The following is a 19,853-nucleotide window of genomic DNA, read 5'->3' on the forward strand; positions in this document are numbered from 1 at the left end:
TGATACTCAACACTGTCAGTGTTGAAGATGAAATTTTCATGCTGACTGCTCTACTCCTCTTCAGCCCCCTCCCCCTTTACACATCTGCCACCCAATCCTGCCTCCCCAACCTCCTCTCAACTCCCACCTGTCTGCCTACTCCTCTCAACTCCCACCTGTCTGCCTACTCCTCTCCCCTCTCTTTATCCTCCTCCTCCTCCCCTCCTTTTCTCTTTCCAGGTCATCATACCTAGCACAACAGGAGGTTGTTGGTTCTTTCCTTCACAGTATTTCTTTCCACACAGTAAGTAGTATGCGTACCAAGATGGGATTTTTTTTTACCTCTGGCTTTGCTCATGTACACACAATTCATTCGGGAATTTAACTTCTCTCTCAGTACACATGCTGCCTTCTAATCTCTTCCAGAGACTAACAAGATGAATTGTTCAAGTCCTTTGAGTAGTTGATGGCACAAGAGCATGAACAAATTGCACTACATCTACATCTACATGGCTACTCTGAAAATCACACTCTAGTGCCTGGCAGAGGGTTCATCGAATCACCTTAACAATAATTCTCTGTTATTCCACTCTCGAACAGGATGCAGAAAAAACAAAATCTTTCTGTGCGAGCTCTTATTTCCCTTGTTTGCTTATGATGATCATTTCTCCCTATGTTGGTTGGTGTCAACAAAATATTTTCACATTCGGAGGATGAAGTCGGTGACAAACTTCGTTAGAAGCTCCCAGCACAATGAAAATGTCTTGTTTTAATTATGTCCACCCCACATTCTGTATCATTTCCATGACACTCTCCCCTATTTTTTAATAATACATAATGTGCTGCCCTTTTCTGAACTTTCTCTATGTACTCTGTTAATCCTATCTGATAAGGATCCCACACAGTGGAGCAGTACTCCAAAAGAGAATGGACAAGCGTAGTGTAGGCAGTACCTTTTGTAGATATGCTGAATCTTCTAAATGTTCTGCCAATAAATTGCAGTCTTTGGTTTGCCTCCTAACACATTTTGTGTGTGTTCTTTCCAAATTAAGTTGACTGTAGTTGTAATTCCTAGATATTTAGTAGAATTAACAGACTTTAGATTCAACTTATTTATCGTGTAACCAAAGTTTAGCGGATTCCTTTTTGCACTCAAGTGGTTGACCTCACATTTTGCATTATTTAGGGTCAACTGTCAATTGTCATACCATACAGATAGCTATCTAAATTGGTTTGCAATTAGTTTTGATCGTATGATTACTCGACTAGATGATAAATGACAGCATCACCTGCAAATGAAGACAGCTGCTCAGATTGTGTCTTAAATCATTTTTAGAGATAATGAACAACAGAGGGCCTGTAACATTATCTTGGGGAATGCCAGAAATAACTTCTGTTTTACTCGATCACTTCCCATCAATTACTAAGAACTGTGACCTCTCTGAACGAAATCACAAATCAGTCTGATATCTGAGACAATATTCCACAAGCATGCAACTTGATTGCAAGCCGCTGCGGTGTCAAAAGCCTTCCATAAGTCTATAAATACAGAATCCTTTTCAAATCCTTTGTCGATAGCACTCAACGCTTCATCTGAGTATAGAGCTAGTTGTGTTCCACAAGAATTGTGTTTTCTAAATCCGCATTGACTGTGTCAAAAGACCGTTCTCTCTGATGTAATTCATTATGTTTGAATACAATTTGTGTTTCAATATCCTCTTTGTATCTACGTTAATGATATGAGCTTGTAATTTAGTGGATTACTCCTATTGCCTTTCTTGAACAGTGGTGTTACCTTTGCATTTTTCCAGTCTTTGGGCACAGATCTTTTGTCGACTGAGTGGTTGTATATGATTGTTAAGTACGGGGCTATTGCATCAGCATGCTCTCAAAGGAACCTAACTGGTATACAATCTGGGCCAGAATACTTGCTTTTATTAAGTGATTTAAACTGCTTCACTACTCCGAGGATAACTTGGCAGCTGCTCTTGATTCGAGTTCTGGAATATTTACAACTGTGTCTTTGGTGAGGGAATTTTGGAAAGCTGTGTTTAGTAATTCTGCTTTAGCAGTACTGTCATTAATAGTATTTCCACTGCTATCAGACACAGAAGGCATTGATTGTGTCTTGTGGCTAGCATACTATACATACAACCAGTATCTCTTTGGGTTTCCTCTGCCATGTTTTGAGACAAAAGTTTCATTGTGGAAACTATCATAAGCATTTCATATTTATGTCTATGCTAAATTTCAATCTTCTGTAAAAGATCGCCAATCTTGAGGTTTTTGCATTCATTTCAATTTGGCATGCTTTTTTCCGTTGTTTCTGCACCAGTGTTCTGACCTGTGTTGTATGTCATGGGAAATCATCTCTGTGTCCTTTGTTAATTTATTTGTTATAAATCTCTCAATTGTTGCTGATACTATTTCTTTGAATTCAAGTCACATCTGGCCTACACTTACATTGTTAATTTGGAAGGAGTCAAGATTGTCTATCAGTAAGGCATCAACCGAATTTTTATCCACTGTTTTCAATAGATATCTTTTTCATCCATTTTTGGTGGATTTGGGAGTTGTGGTATCGAGTCTCACTATAACAACTCTGTATTCATTAATCACTGTATCCAGTTTGATGTGCATTATTAGCTCAGGAAAGTGTGATTTCACAACTGTTGACTATTCGAGTGGACTCGTGAAATAATTGCTCAAAATAGTGTTCAGAGAAAGCGTTTGGCATAATTTCAGATGATTTTTTATGCATACCTTCGGATTTTAACATGTGTTTTCGCCAATTTCACATGTATTTTCTCCAACATATCGTGGGAAAATTAAAGCTGTCAACAACTTATAAAATTAAAGTCAGATATGTGTTTGAAATTAGACTCAAGTTTTCTTTGAATCTTCAGCAATTTTATTACCCGAGTTGGTAGGTCAGTAAAAGGATTCAATTATTATTGTATTCTGGTTGTCAACAATGACCTCTACCCATATTAACTCATGGTATTGAGCTGCCACCATATTACAGCATTCTACCATATTCTCCTTAATATAACTGCTCCTGCAGTGACTCCCACCCTGCTTGCTATTCCAATACTGAGCGTGACTATATACTGATGTTTCACACACAGTTTATATAGTAGAAGACAATACAGCCACCCCAGCTGTCTATGTGCACTGTCCATGTTCCAGTGCATAAATTAATGACAACTTATATTTCTACTGTGATGAACTGTAATTTTTTAATCTCACTTGGGATTGTTTTATTTTAATTAAAAGTATTACTTTGTAATTGTCTTATAAATTGTTTACTTTTGTGACTTACAAACAAAACTATTTTATTATTGTGTCTATTTGGTCATTTGATATCGTTTTGTTGTCGGGTTGTTTTTACAATCTTTCTATTCAGTTAACTGAACTTAATTAACTCGCTTGTGCAATCACGTAAATTTTCGTCAAAGGATTCACCCTTCAGGTGTCTGTTGTAAATGATTCAATGCAGTGAGAAGCTTCATGTTTTGTAGTTGTCAATTTAAACTTTCGTTTGATGTATCTATTTAATTTCATACTTGTTGATGCTCAGCTATAATCAATCTGCAATTGACTTGGTACCTTCCACACGCTAATATATTTTCAATGTTGCAACTTTTCTTTGGTCAGTTGAATAGTTGCAATATTACTTATAGGATGTAATTTGTGGGTGTTAACAAACTCTAAATAAATTCTAGATTACAATGCTTCCATCCTTCCTGATTACGGTTAAAAAAAAATTGTGTTTCAAAACTCTGTTCTGTGGTTTTAACCTGCTTATCATCAGGTTAGCAACCAAGTGATGCCACCCTGGTGGTTACCCGGTCACCATAAGGATGTTCGCCACTGCCTGCACATGTGGTCTTAGAAAAAAACTGCAGTCTGACAAGGAGGCCATTCAACATCACATGACCCCTATTCTATTACAAATCACATTGGATCTGTTACCTCCTTTAATAACGCTATACATCTATCATTCATTTACTTTATTAATAAAAAAATAAAAACCCATAAATGTGGCATTGTTCAAAGAACAGTGCTGTAACTAAATCGGCAAAGCCACACCCTATCTCAACTTCGCAGAGCCACCGCACAGAGACACTGAAATATCGCTGAGCAGATCAACATATACCCCCAGTTCATGATCAACAATTAAGATGATGGTATCATCACGTAGGGCACTAGTGAATATTATGTCTCATTTTAAACTTTAATTGTGAGCATTATGTCTGTGGTGTCACTGCTAGACACCACACTTGCTAGGTGGTAACTTAAATCGGCCGCGGTCCTGTAGTACATGTCGGACCCGCGTGTCGCCACTGTGTATTCGCAAACGTAGCGCCACCACAGGGCAGGTCACAAGACACGGACATGACCTCGCCCCAGTTGTACGGACGACATAGCTTGCGACAAGACGTATCACGTCTTCCTCTCATTTGCCGAGAGACAGATTAAATAGCCTTCAGCTAGTCCATCGCTACTACCTAGCAAGGCGCCATGTGTATCATTGCTAATTGCTTACTACTATGCAAGAGATGTATTTCAACAAGAACAAGACTACATTAAAGTTAAGTATATTAAAATCTCTCTTCTTTTCTTTATAGTTTTTCATCCAGTCTCCTGTTTCAGAATTTACGCCCGTCTGCGTTAGTTTCGCGTGCACCTAGCCACTCATTGTGTCGAGACCTTAGGGAATCGACACAACAATGTCTATGTACTCCAAATGAAGAGCCTTGTAAATGTGTGTATCAAACAATACTTTTTGTAAATACTCAGAACATTCCAATGAAAATGGATTATATGAACATAAGTACATCTTCATACCTTCATTAGAATAACGTGAACTAATATTTTACATGTTCTATTTTCCACTCCTCCTCTAGGAACAAGTAACGAACCTACTGTTGTAATGACAACTGCATTTTCATCAGGTACAACAGTAAGCATGTATTGGTTATTTTTGTGTGATATCCTTATCCTTGTCGTACAAGTCTTTCAGTTGCTTGTACTCCTCAAAGCTGTCTCTGAAGCCAGCTTAATATGCCTTTATAACTCTGCTGCTGTCACAGTCCTGTTCTGACAATTATAGCACTGTCACCATCACGGTCCTTTGTCGACAACTGTAGTCACCGCATGGAAACTTAACAGTTACACTCGCATTCCAAGATTTGAATTGTGTGTGTGTTCTGCACAGTTGTGTACTCTGTTTAGACTGAAATAGTGAAAATTTACAGCAGTCACATACATGGATATAGAAGGCTGAAAGTCATTCCCAGCCCAGCAAGATGACATAAAACTGTTGCCAACAGATGTAAAGGTCTGGCTTACACATGCAACAAATGGACTTTACGATATTCTCAAAAACTAAAACATAGTGATGTATGATACAAAACAAAGAATCAGCAACTCACAATGTAATCCATACAGTGATTTCTCACGACTGCATGCATGTCTTGGTCACCATAAACTTGGTCAGCTACTGCACGAAACAAACATGCCCCATCTTCTTCCATTTTCTTGATGATGAAGCCTTTCCTCTTGATAATTTTTTCAAACCAACGGTCACGCTGTAATTATGTTATACCATTGAGTAAATGATTTATTAATTTATCTCAGAGCAGTTTAAACAGATAACAAATATGTGAACAAGTTAACTGTTTAGGTGTGTAGAAATGACAAGAGGAACATCAAGTGTATTTTCGTATGAAAATATAGGGTGTGTCATGCCATTGGAGTCAAAAATCATACAGACAGTAAAGCATCATAAACTGATTGAGATATGAGGAACCAATAGTCGGAAATGAGTATTTCAGATGATGTGATGTCTTGAATGAGCTATGCATGTGGGGTTACACATTTGTAAAGAGCTTATGTTTATGCACTGACATTGGTGACACAACCTTGAAAAGCAACACACAGTTTTCTGTAATGAAATGACTGAAAAAAATTGCAATAAAAAAATAATTAATGCACAGTAATGAAATTTCAGGAATACATTTGACTAGGTGACATATTTAAGTGATTAACACTGCAAGATCACACGTTAATCTATGTGCAAGATAAGCCATTACAATGTGAAATGCTGGTACACCAATAACCAGCGCAGCTGCTAAAATGTTGAATGCCAGCATACAAACATGCATGCATTGTGTTGTACAGGAGTCAGATGTCAGTCTGTGGGATTGAATTCCACGTCTACTGCACTTGGTCAGTCAATACAGGCACCGTTATTGCTGGTTGTGGGTGATGCTGGAGTTGTTGTTCAATGTGTCCCACGTGCGCTAAATTGGAGACAGAACTTGTGATCAAGTAGGCCAAGGGAACATGTAAAACACACTGCAGAGCATGTTGGGTTACATCAGTGGTATGTGGGTGACCATTATCCTGTTGGAAAACAACCTCTGGAATGCCCTTGATGAATGGCGACAAGAGGTCAAATCACCAGACTGATGCACACACTTGCAGTCAAAGTGCATGGGATAACTACAGGAGTGCTCCTGCTGTCATAGGAGATCACACTCCAAATCAAAGCTGCAGGTGTAGGTGTAGGTAAAGTGTGTCTAGCAAGCAGACAGGTTGTTTTCACACCCTCAACTGGCCTCCTCCTAACCAACGCAAGGCCATTACTGGCACAGAGCAGAATCACCTTTCATCATAAAATGCAAAAGACTTTCATTCTGCCCTCCAATGAACTCTCGCTTGACACTACTGAAGTCACAAATGGCTGTGGTTTGGGGTCAGTGGAATGCATGCTGCACGGCATCTGGCTGAGAGCTGTCCTTGAAGTAAATGATTTTTAATAGTTCGTTGTATCATTGTGGTGCCAACTGCTGCTGAAATTGCTTTTGCAGATGCAACAGGATGCATCAGAGCCATACTCTGAACACGATGGTGTCCCTCTTGGTAGTCCCATTTTAAGTCTGCTCTTTCTACGACTGTATGGTCTCATAACCACTGCTGCCAGCAATCGTGTACAGTGGCTACAATCCTGCCAAATTATTCTGCAATATCACAGAAGGAACATCCAGCTTCTTGTAGCCCTATTACTTGACCTTCTTCAAACTCGGCAAGGTGGTGATAATGACGTCTTTGCCCGTTAAAGGTATTCTTGACTAACATCAGCTCACCACATCTGATTTCAAAGGTAACTGATGCTCAGAACTATTACAGTGTATATTTAAAGCAAATCCGAGTTGCATCCTTATAGTGACAGTACTAAGGCTACTCTTACGCGACTGGTGTGAGATTTAAATAGACATCATGTAGAAACATGCGTAACATTTGTTTGTCACACAACTCCTCCTTGGTGTTGCAATTTTTTTCCCCATCAGTGTATGTCCATAGAGGAGCACTGCTCATTAAGGGAACTTCGCCTATGTGGTTAACAGATGGTACAGCAGGTGGTAGCACCCAGATTTAAGTTTTGTGATGGACGTGATACTAAGTGAAAGAAATTCATTACCATGATCAGAAATGGGCAAAAAATTAGGATGTTATAGCCAAAGAGATCTGGCTAAGGCTTTTTGACACAGGAGAATTTGAGATCACATGGGAGAAATCTGACCAATAAGTACATGTCAACTTGCCCCTGAAACACCCACATTAAAAAAATATAGTGTGGAGCAGTAATTACAAACTCAGCACTAACAATGTGTGCAAGCATTGGGAGTCAGTAGAGCTTAGTTCTGTCAATGCATGCGTTATATGCATTAAGACTGATGGTAACCACTCTTTATGAGCTTAAGTTATACGAGGTGTAAGTTGCTTACGTAGAAAAATGTAAATATTCACTTCTGTCCACGTGCTCATGATCTGAACACACTTATGATACAGGTTTAATTTTGACCCTTGAGGTATGGAACACCGTGTGTATTACAGATATTATATATTTGGTTGACCCGTAAGTTCACAGTGTTTTTCCATTAGTTTAATAAATAGCACAGATACAAGTAACACACACTTCAGTCATCAATAACATACTCTCTTTCACTATTTACAACAGTCTCCCAATGCTGGTGTAACTTTTTGATACTACGACTGTAGAAACTGCATGGTTTTGAGGTGGTGAACTCTTTGAGCCATATTCAAAACCCATTTTCATCTGGAATGTGAGTTCCTTGAAGGTTTCAGAATGAAATTTTTTCTCTGTAGTGGAGTGTACACTGATATGAAACTTCCTGGCAGATTAAAACTGCGTGCCAGATGGAGACTCAGATTTGGGACTTTGCCTATCGCAGGCAAGTGGTCTACCGACTGAGCATCTGAAGCAGGGCTCATGACCCGTCTTCACAGGTTTACTTCCACTAGTACCTCTATCTGTAAAGCACCTGCCAATGAAAGGCAAAGGTCCTGAGTTCGAGTCTCAGTCCAGCACACACTTTTAATCTCCCAGGAAGTTTCTTTGATGGTTGTTCAATAGCGTGGAAAAGGTGAAACTCTGAGGGCACAAGTTCAGTTGAATAAGGTGGTTATGGAGTGACTTCCCAACCCAACTCCTGTATAGCATTTTTAGTCGGTCTAGCAGAATGCGGGCAGGCCTTATTGTGGAACAGCATCATTTCACGCAGTCTTCTTGTTCATTGTTCTTGAATTGTATCTGAAAGATGTTTCAATTGTTGACAATGAATGTCAGCAGTGATGATTACACCTCAGGGAAGCAATTTGTAGTACACCACCCTGTCGCTGTTCCACCAGATGTGTAACATTATCTTTTGCGGATGTGTGAAGTCCCTTTACAGGGAGTTGCTCCTTTGTTTGGGCTCAACCATACCTTCATTTTACTTATGTTACCATAAAGATATGATACAGGATAGGAATGGTCAGTGTTGTTCATGAGCCAATTGATGACAAGCAAGCAGAGATGCGCATATGGCCGCCCACTGATTTCTGTGATTTTGGCTTAGAGGCTGTGGTACCCATACACCCAATCTTTGAATCTTCCCCATTGCAAGCAAACATCACATAATAGTGGAATGATCACAGTTCATCACATTTGCCAGTTCTCCAGTACACTGATGTAGATCATTGTGGATTAATGCACTTAAAAAATCTTCTTCAAACCCTGAAGGACTTCCTGAACACAAGAGTCACTATGCCAAAAAGAATCTTCTCAAAACGAGAAAACCATTTTTCTCGCCATGCTCCATCCAATGGCATTATCTGTATACACGGTGGAAATATTTCTGGCTGCCTGCACTGCTATAACCCCTCAATGGAATTCAAACAGAAGAATATGTCAGAAATGTCCCGCTTTCTCCACTTAGCACAGCATTTTCTAGTGTCCACAGCTCCTCTCACGATCCCCACATGACAAAATGACAATATGTACCCTCAAATTGTGGCAGTGAACTACAAATAAAAAATTGCAATTGATAAATAAACCCAGAGCAACCAGAAAAGCAATGTGCAAATGATCATTTGTGCCAGGTTAAAACTGTGATTGGAAAAAAGCTACATTCCTTCTATGTATATAAGTAACCGACATGCCTTGGACAATTATTTTTATTTCTTTCTGAAAATTACAGAAGATGATTTAAAATCTTTAAACTTTTGCCAGTTCTACTCCAAAGTTTTGTAATGTAAAATTAAAAAATGGTATAGTTCATTACATTGCTGTAGAACCTAGCAAATCTTCAGGATAACAGCATCAAATAGTGTTTCAAACTTTCTTCATTTTCTGTTCTACTGTTCTTTCATTTATACATAACCTTTCGTTTTTTTAAATTATCAAATAATTTATAATATTCTTCACAGCAATTAATAAGTGCTAACAACTTGTTATCCATTCCATATTCAGACTGTGTGTGTACCATAAAAGTAATAAAAATATACTTAAAACAGTGCAAGGGCTTTGTATACAATAATAAGAAAGAAGGATACATCAAGTTAATTGGTATATATTGCCAACAACTGCTGAACCTATACTCAAATTTTGAGGTGTTTACATCATAGACACTATAAATTTTTTATATTTAATGATTTTAGTGTCAGTTTTGTTTTAATTCCCGAAGACGGGTAATGTACATGCAATTGGTAAAAGTGAAATCCCTATTTCTGTATAAAAAGAAGAAAGAGAATTGATTAAAGCTGTGTGTTGGATCATGAGAAGCTTGGACCCTGTACTTTCACAAACAGAATATTACCAATTATGCTATCTGAGTAATGACTCAAAAGTTTCAACTTTGATATCATAGAGAGGAAACAGTGGCAAGTAGTGAGGGTGTCCACAAGGCTTATTTACACTTACCCATTTCAAATGGAAGTAAGGCTATGGTTGTGACAATACATACAATAAGATAGTTTGACTCAAGCACACCGATTTAATGACAGAAATAAGGTTTCATTGGCATGTTTCGAGATAAACATAATTCCTATCACTAAATGTATGCTCGGGGCAAATAATATTAGTTCACAAACCATACGACGCATTCAGAAACTGCAAATGATAGTTCACTGTCTGTGGAAGAATGGCAGCCAAGTTTGAAGTCCTGCCTCCAACACAATTTTAACTCTTGACAAATTTAGTTACACTCATGATAAGCTTTGATAATTCAGAGAGAAATGTAACCCTGGAGCTGAAGCAGGTGAGTTAAGGAATTAGCCGGATATTAATTTAAATAGCTAACATTCTAAAGTGTGTTTATAATACTAATGGCTGAGCCCACATACTTCTGACTACATCCACTATGGAATTCTGGAGATATCAAAACCACATAACTTTTACAATCTTTATCAGTGTGGCTATTTCCAGTTACTGAGAGTTATTCTTAGGGTCTTCATAATAGAAATTTCACTGGCAACCCCAAGATTAGGCCACACAAAACTTTATACACGATAGTGAATATTATAGCTCAGTATATGCCCAAGGTCTTACCTCCAACCAGTCAGTCTCACTCAGGTCTTGGTCATCACACGGTCCATACTCATCACCGCTGTTGTAACCATTAGCATGGTCATCAGCAGACTGAGATGGACCTGCTTTTGGTGAAGTGACAACAACTCCACTACAACCAGCAAAACTTGGTGGGGAGGCTGCATTTCTTTCGCGTAGCTTACTTCGACTGCTTCTGAAAATATCAAACCGAGTACATCTCATATTTCCAAACGTAGCAAAACTTGTTTGCTGAACAGGAAAATTTCCACTATGGAAAATGAAAAATTTTGATAATTTTATGTACCCAGGTACCTCAAAGCAAAAACTAATATTGCAGTGTAGATGTCACTCTCAGCAAGTACCAGTCTATGATTTACTGTAAGATGTGCTAACACTATTAACACAGAAAATGCATACACAAAATGCTGTGCTGAACATTACTTATTGTCAATTAAGTTTACACTTGACAACGCAACACACTGACCCCAGCCGAAAATTCTAAAACGCCTGAAATTCTGAACAGATTTTGTTAAATTGTTGAATTTACTGTCTTTGTACTTGTTGGTGATTCATCATTCCTATAATAGAATATTCGCAGTTATGTTTTGTATGAACATTGTGTGTTCATTTACAACTACCTGCAGATGATCTGTTGCTTTAGCATCTTGCTGCTTACAAACTGTAGACATGAGAGTGCTGATACAGCTGCCCCCCCCCCCCCCCCTTCCCCATACTACTGCGCATATTTTAGATGCAATATAGGGAGATTATGTGCCTTGAGTGCAGCTCAGCAAATTGTGGGAAGTAGTTGAGCAGTCAGGGATAGGGATGCAACACATTCAGTATCTCATGCACTACACACAACTAGATGGATGTATGCAATACAACTGCCCGAAGAACACATTTTATTTGTTCTAAATTACAACTTCACACACATTCTGTTGTAAGATACTAGATGACATCAAAATCACAAGGAATTAGTTGTGTTCTTCACATAATTATCTAACTTATACATAAAAAATTTCAAAACCCAAAATATTAATATTGACAAAGAAGAAGCTGAGTAGCACTGTGGTGTACTGGTTATGATACTAAACAGTCGTATGGATGGTTGCGAGTTCAAAACTCACCTGGACTGTACAATTTTAATTTCTATATTCGGTTCGAGTACATTCTCGAAGTATCCAGAAGTGCCAAGAATCATTGTACTGGAATGCTCTGTAGCTGTATATAGTGTATGTGTACTGGCCAGAGGCAGTTCGCTCCTTGCTCTTTTATGTGCAAGTGCTGAATAAACCTTCATTAAGTGAAGTTAGTGTTCGTCAATCATCTAATTCCACCTTCTTCTACGTGACAATGTATTTCTTCATTGGTATACTATTCGTAAGTGTCTTAAAGGAACACACATTTTCTTCTTGTTGCTACTACTGAAGTGATGCTAAGCATGAGAAAGTTTCTTAAAAATACTTACTTTATTACAAATGAAGATTAATCATTGAACTTGAGTGTAATTTTATTTGGATGGCTATACAAAACAATACTTGGATTATTCTATAAATTTAAACTTAAGTGCTTCAGAATTGACTTACAGTCCCAAAATACTATATAACCACAAACTTTTTGAGTTAAGGGAAACTGAACTTTAACCAGAATTTAATACTAATATTCATGTTAAAGTCTGTAGTGAAAAATTGCAAAGTTCACTTTGCTGTTGAAACATCTGACGAGTTCCAAGATTATTACTGAATGCTGACACTAACCTCATCTAACAAAGCCATTCTACTTGCTAGTAAATAAACATTATAAATGGGTTCAATGTTTGTGTGTGTTTAATGGAAGCAGTGGAATAAGGTTTGAATACAATCATGTGATTTGATGCATTTTTTCAATCTAGCATTGGGCCATTTTATGGTTTTTACAATGTTGTAAATGGAAAATTTTAAGATAATTTGAAGATGCCCTATGAAGCCAAAATGTGTTGTCAATGAAATAATAAATTGCAACCAAGACCATTTTTACTTCAATCCTACATATTGTTGCTGTACCAGACAACCTAATGGAGTGGAAGATATTTTAAGGAAATATTTCATTACGAAAGCATTTTTAAAGCTAAATCAATGAAAATTTGTATTTGACTTCCAAGTTAAAAATACAGACATAAGAGTCAGAGGATGAAGGTTTCTATCAAAATGTCACCACAAGAAATCAAAAGACAAGATTAACAAACACCACTGACTCTAGTTACCAGCATCACTTTTTGGTCACACACACATTTACAAAAGACCATTGCTGCAATGGCCTTAGTGTGAAAAGTTTAGAAGGTGTTGCAATTTGTGAACTAAATCAAAGAAAGCTATTTAACAGTCACCATGACAAATTGGTTCCGCCAGAATCACATACAAAAAGAAATGGCTCATTAATACATTAAATTTTCAATAAACCTAATATATAGTCATAAAATTATTTTTGTTGTGATTACTCCACAAACTAATCATTACTGATGACAAAATAGATACCATGTTCGAATGCAATTCCATATACAGGAATATCGATTTGAGATGACTAGGTGCACTGTTTCTAGATTGTTGATTTGTACACGTACAGTGTGTATTTAAATTAAAATTTTTATAAAAATTCCAAATCTTGTAGGAAGAATTGCTTTATTAAATTTTAATAGCCTATTTGAAGCTTAGGTTGCATAGACTAGATATACTATTTGCACTGTGTGTAGATTAACAGATGAGCAATGGATGTAACATACAAAATTTGATTTTAAAAAATCTATGGAGGCCACACAGTCTATGCGAGCGAAGCAGCAGGCGCTAAGCGAGTATATATAGTAGTTGTTCTGATATCAGTACCTGTGAGGACTGGATCGGTGTCGACGTTTTGTTGCTCCATGGCTTGGGCCACTATCATGTTCATAGTCATCATAATGTGGACTTCGTTTCTCTTCCCTTGACCAGCATGATGGTGAGTTTAGTCTTTCATGACTCTCACTGGCCTACAGGAATAAATTTTGAGTGGTTAAAAAAATTGATCCATAATATGACATAAATACGGTGCTGAAGCATTGTAATCAAGTTTCAGAACAGCTTAAGAGAAAGTGGTAGTCTATCAGTTGAGAGTCTCATCAAATGAATCATGAAAAATACAAATACAATTTGCACAAAGGAGAGATACAAGTCCTTACCAACAATCTGAATGTACTGTGATGTAATTCTATTTATAGTTCTTGATATGAATGATTCCTATAATGTCATAAAGCTCAAGGGTATTAAAACAAGAGCACTAATCTTGCATTGTTAATGGTGGCAGAAACCACTTCACTTGTCCTCCCGTCCAATTCTTCTGAACAGTTTATTCAGCTTCTCAACTTCTGACAGACCAAGGTTTATAAAAGCAAATTCTGAGACTTATTGTCAAATCATTGGTCTCATAATGACATCAAAACAAACAATGAATTCATGTCATGCCATGATATGCCATGCACAACAGTGTAGGTAAATAATTTAGTTTGTTTTCAATTTGAGAAGGCATTACTGAAGATCATTTTTAACAATCCACACTAATTTAGTGATTCACATTTGGTGTGAAAAACAATTTGAAAGGTCAAACATGACTCTGGTGATGGCTATGACTAAGACTGACTACAGGTGAAATTCACTGAGGGGTTAGGATTTTGTATGGATGCACAAGCCTGAAGGAGAACCTGCTTGTATTTACACTGACTTTTTATAACTTTTTCTGCATGTGATAATGTGACTAAATTATTACGATTTTTTGTTAGTGGTGAGTTATATCACATTTGTAATTTGATCAGTGTCTTGTTCATGCCAGACATTGCCATAAGAGAACTAGGTAACTCCCATTTTTAACACAGCTTAGGAGTCAACTGCAACGAACTGCACTACTTCCCAAAATTAACAACTGTCACTTATAATCAGCCAGTTGTGTAATCCCCAAATGTTCCACAGACAATATCACTTAAGAACAGATGAAAATACAAAAACTATCAGTATAACTTTGGAAGCTTAATACTTTAAGTTAGCATGAAGACATATAACATCACAACAGCCAATTATTGCAAAACAGTGCATCATTTTGTGGCAGGCCAAAAACATAGAATAATCTGCCATTATTTAGAATGCAACAATAGGCACTTAGCAATAACTACTCCATTGATTTACAGCTTACAAACACCCTTATCTTAAGGCACATATCCATCTAAGTAATGTGGAGATATTTATGAGGAACAAGAGGAATTCATCATTTTGTCTGTGTTTCACAGGGGCAAAATTGTATTTATTGTGGACTCCACTATTCACAGTGTATTCCCAACTTTGGTGTAATATACCTCACATTTTGATGTAGGCACAATTATTTAATCAGTACAACTTTGTTCACTCAATGGTCAATGATTATTATAAACACAATCGGGGGCAATATTCACCTTTAGGTTATTTCAAAACAAGCTACACTTTCTTTGCATGAATGTATCACATCTTGTAGCATACTGTTCTCAAGCATAAAATTAACGGGTAAGCTTTGATTCACATATTTCAATGGCGAATGTCTGTTGTCATTATTGCACTTATCTTATAGTGTGTTTTACACAATGTCACTTTCTTGCAATTCTTAATGACAAGTAGCATGGAGCCATCACTTTCAGTTGGAACTCCATGGTCTTTTCCATTCAATCCCACCAACACTTTAAAGATGAAATTTTTTCTGGAACTTTCTAGCAGATTAAAACTGTGTTCCAGACCGAGACTCAAGCTCGGGACCTTTGTCTTTCATAAACATGTACTCTACCAATTGAGCTACCCAAACACAACTCATGACCTGTGCTCACAGCTTTACTCCTGCCAGTACCTTGTCTCCTATCTTTCAAACCTCACAGAAGTTGTCCTGCAAACCTAACATTCCTGGGAGGAAGCGGTGAGGATGGATCATGAGTTCTGCTCAAGCAGCTCTGTTGGTAGAGCACTTGACCACAAAAGGTAAAAGTGACAAGTTCGAGTCTCGGTCCAGCAAACAGTTTTAATCTGCCAGGGAATTTCATAGCAGCACACACTCCACTGCAGAGTGGAAATTTCATTCTGATTTCTTCCCCTATTGGTTGCTTGTGCAATGATTATTTTACAAATTCAACTTAATCTCTAGCATAATTACATTAATTCAAAATATAACCTTTTGTTAGGAACAGACTACCGAGTCATCCTGTATTCCCTTTGTATGAGTAAGTCAAATGCTCAAATAGTATCAGAATTTATTCATTATTGCTGCTTGTGCTTTAAGTAGGTTCTAAGTGTTCAAACATTTTATTCATATTATAATAGGAGATCTCTGTTTATCTCAACCCTGTCAAATCCGGCAGTTTAACAGTGAAGTGCATTGCCAGAAACCGAAAGGTCGTGGGATCGAATCCTGGTTGTATCACTGATTTTTCAGTTTGTCTTTAATCTAGCATTCACCTCTCAACAGTGCGGACATCTCTCAGAAACAAATCAAGACTCTGATTTCCTGCTCAGATAACTGGGGTAGGTCGGAGAGAGAAACGTTGCCAAAGTGGCATTTGATTGAAATACTTGCACCGGGCCACTGAACCACACAAAAATCATCATATGTATCTCGATTCTTCGTTTTTCGTGAACTATAATTTTAAAAAATTCTCCATGTGTGAATTGGCATTATTAACTGTTGTAACACACGATAATTGACAGAACCTTATAACTGACAGATCGTAGGACTATCTACATTATTTTCCATAATGCTATGCTTTCTAGACACAGGCGTCCATAGTTGATGTACATACCCTTATTGCTGCTGTTACTACAATTTTATACTGCTACAGAAAATCTTTCCAAACAGAACACACCAAAAGCTTCATTTCATATCAGGATAATTACTTCTTATGAAATAACTTCCTGGGTACTTTGAAAAGATACGTTTAGAAACATTATAAAGTCAACATTTTCATTCCACACAGAAAATTGTTTGATAACTTTTTACTTATTGTTTTCTCAATAGAGTGAGCAAGTGAATGAGTGATTCAGTTACTCCCTTCACTTCATTTTCCCTTATATATGTATCGTGGCCAACACTTCTTTTCATACTTCAAGAGATCGTCTGAAAAGCGGAGTATCATTTGCCTCGTTCTGCCTTCCTCAGCACCTTTAAAAATTTGCCCACAAATTTTTGAATGCAAACATATCAATGTTATTTTTAACATGCAACTCACCTCCCACTCCCACAAGATCCCATTCAGCTGTAACTCATTCACACTCACTAGTCCGACACCCTAAGTCGCTCACCCACCCACTCCCACTTGCCTAATCTCACTCGTCCACTCAGCCAAATTCATTGTCAGTCTCTCTTTGTGACTGTCACTGTCCGGTCTCATAGCCATAGTCTCCTTTGTTCTGTCCTCCTAATACTGTCTCCTCTCACTGTCACGTTTCCCTCTTGCTCTCTCCTCCACCACCACCACCACCACCACCACCACCACCACCACCACCATCTTAGTCATTCCTTCCCACTGCTGCTCTCTCTCTCTCTCTCTCTCTCTCTCTCTCCCCCCCTTCCTTCATTGCCATTGACTGTCTCATTATTACTGCATCTCACCTATGTCCACCTTCTCTTTATCCCTCTCCCACTGGCACTATCTTCTTCCCTCTTTTCCTAGCACTGTTCTGTCACTGTCAACTATGTTCCACTGCTACTGTGTCCCTCCTTCTCTCAAAATACCACTGTTTCCATCACTCTTCCTATACCACAACAAGTGTCTACTACCTTCCACTATTTATTACTTATCTGTCTCTTTCCCACTGCCACTGTATCCTCCTCTTTCAGCATAAAAAGTGTGAATACGTTTGCAAGCCAAAATTATTGGGACAGTTTTCAAAGGTGCTGAGAAAGACAGAATGAGGCAGCTGGGACCCACTTTTTTCAGTCAGACTTTTACCAAACAGGAGCATATTCACATTTTTGCACTCCGATAGGAGCATTTTTCTGTCAGTTGCCTTCTTTTCCCTGCTACAGCCGGGCACATCACTCATACGAAAAGAAAGTTTAAGGGTCACTACAATATTTATAGTTTACTTATGCGAAGTTGAAATATCACAAAACTGTACAATTTTACACCTCAGACCGGATTTTATGTGCACAAAATGTTTGCGTGGGCTTCAGTACAACAACATATGGTTGCCTGAATCCTTCCGATGATAGAAGAGAGACTTTATAGCGTATCTCTCTGTGCTACATAGCTTTATAAATGTTTGTGCCTCACCCTGAATTTTACATGTAAAAGTAAGGTAAGTTTGAACCACTGTATTTCAGAAGCGGATAAAGATTCAAGAAAATGTTCACAGTTCTGCAAGATTGGGATCTTAGGAATACCTCATACAAATTTCAGCCATTTCTCATGAACTAAATGGTGCCTCCATAAACCCCTAATGTGCACAAAAGTAACCAGCTGATTTGCCCCATTTACCTAAGATGGAGGAAGACCCTGTACTGTAGGTTATTTACTGTAAGATGATCCTCCTGTTAGGTATGCAGATGGTCCCTACAGAAAAAAAGGCGTGGTGCAACGCAACATATTAGGTAGTCCATGCTGTTGCGTGTGTGTACAGACAAGCAGGGAACTGTGATAGTTAAGTTACAAATTAGTAATAGAAAAGATTTTAATCCAATTCCCTAGTTGTCACAGGTGTTTTTTTCTTTTCCTGGCACTGGATGCGACTTTCTCCTGCACGCGTTAATTTAGTCCGATACGAAAGTCATAATACAGACACATTCAAACAACTGCCTGGACAATGTGTGTGGCTGTGTCATACTAAGCCTCAACTGCTTATTATTTAGCTAAACAAACGCAAAACAGAAATGAACAATTAAAACAGAATGCAGTATTTAAGGATGTTACTATGAAAATAAACAAGTAATTTTTGCAGACTGAATCTTTCATTCTATAGCAGAGTACACACTACTGTGAAACTTGCTAACAGATAAGAACTGTGAGCCAGACCAGGCTCAAATATGGAACCTAACTCTTTCACATGTAATGCAGGAGACAACCTGTGTAGTTTGAAAAGGAGAGGCATAGTGATAGAATTGACACTGTGAAAGTAGATCCTGGGTTGTAATTGGATATCTCAGCATGTACAAGAATTTCCTGCAAAAAACCATATTTCAGGTTCAAGTCCCAGCCTGGCACACAGTTTTCATTTGTCAAAATGTTTCTCGTCATTATATGATGAGTTTCGTCTAGACATAATTAATCCTGTTTTTTCACTGATAAAACATCAGAACTTCTATTAGAGAAAGTAAAGGAAACCCTTAAGGGCGTTTACACTAATAGTTCTATATATAATCATGGAACGAGAGCCAGTTTGGAGTTACACTTATCCAGAAAAAAATAAAGAAAAACTCAAAACTGCATTTTATAGCAGGGGATAAAACTGTATAATAAACTGCCATAGGAAGCGAAAAAACTCACTGAAGCACATTTGTTTAAAAAAGGCAGCTAAAATGATCATGTTGTTGTTGTTGTCGTCGTCGTCATCTTCAGTCCTGAGACTGGTTTGATGCAGCTCTCCATGCTACTCTATCCTGTGCAAGCTTCTTCATCTCCCAGTACCTACTGCAACCTACATCCTTCTGAATCTGCTTAGTGTATTCATCTCTTGGTCTCCCTCTACGATTTTTACCCTCCACGCTGCCCTCCAATGCTAAATTTGTGATCCCTTGATGCCTCAAAACATGTCCTACCAACCGATCCCTTCTTCTAGTCAAGTTGTGCCACAAACTTCTCTTCTCCCCAATCCTATTCAATACCTCCTCATTAGTTACGTGATCTACCCACCTTATCTTCAGCATTCTTCTGTAGCACCACATTTCAAAAGCTTCTATTCTCTTCTTGTCCACACTAGTTATCGTCCATGTTTCACTTCCATACATGGCTACACTCCAT

General features: G+C 37.9%; 1 protein-coding gene across 2 annotated transcripts in view; it reads right to left on the bottom strand.

Annotated features, from left to right (window-relative positions):
• LOC126248818 (OTU domain-containing protein 5) overlaps positions 1-19,853 on the bottom strand; it is a 99,902-nt gene that overhangs the window by 29,386 nt on the left and 50,663 nt on the right. Inside the window, exons 2-4 of one of the 2 annotated variants that reach the window (XM_049950230.1) lie at positions 13,741-13,883; positions 10,880-11,069; positions 5,418-5,573 (exon numbers count right to left, since the gene is read on the bottom strand). In XM_049950230.1, coding sequence (XP_049806187.1) covers positions 5,418-5,573; positions 10,880-11,069; positions 13,741-13,883 — 489 coding nt within the window. Of the gene's footprint in view, positions 1-5,417; positions 5,574-10,879; positions 11,073-13,740; positions 13,884-19,853 lie in introns of both variants that reach the window. The other variant, XM_049950229.1, reaches the window with a different exon arrangement.

This window comes from Schistocerca nitens, chromosome 3 (genome assembly GCF_023898315.1).
Source record: "Schistocerca nitens isolate TAMUIC-IGC-003100 chromosome 3, iqSchNite1.1, whole genome shotgun sequence".
Taxonomy (NCBI): domain Eukaryota; kingdom Metazoa; phylum Arthropoda; class Insecta; order Orthoptera; family Acrididae; genus Schistocerca; species Schistocerca nitens.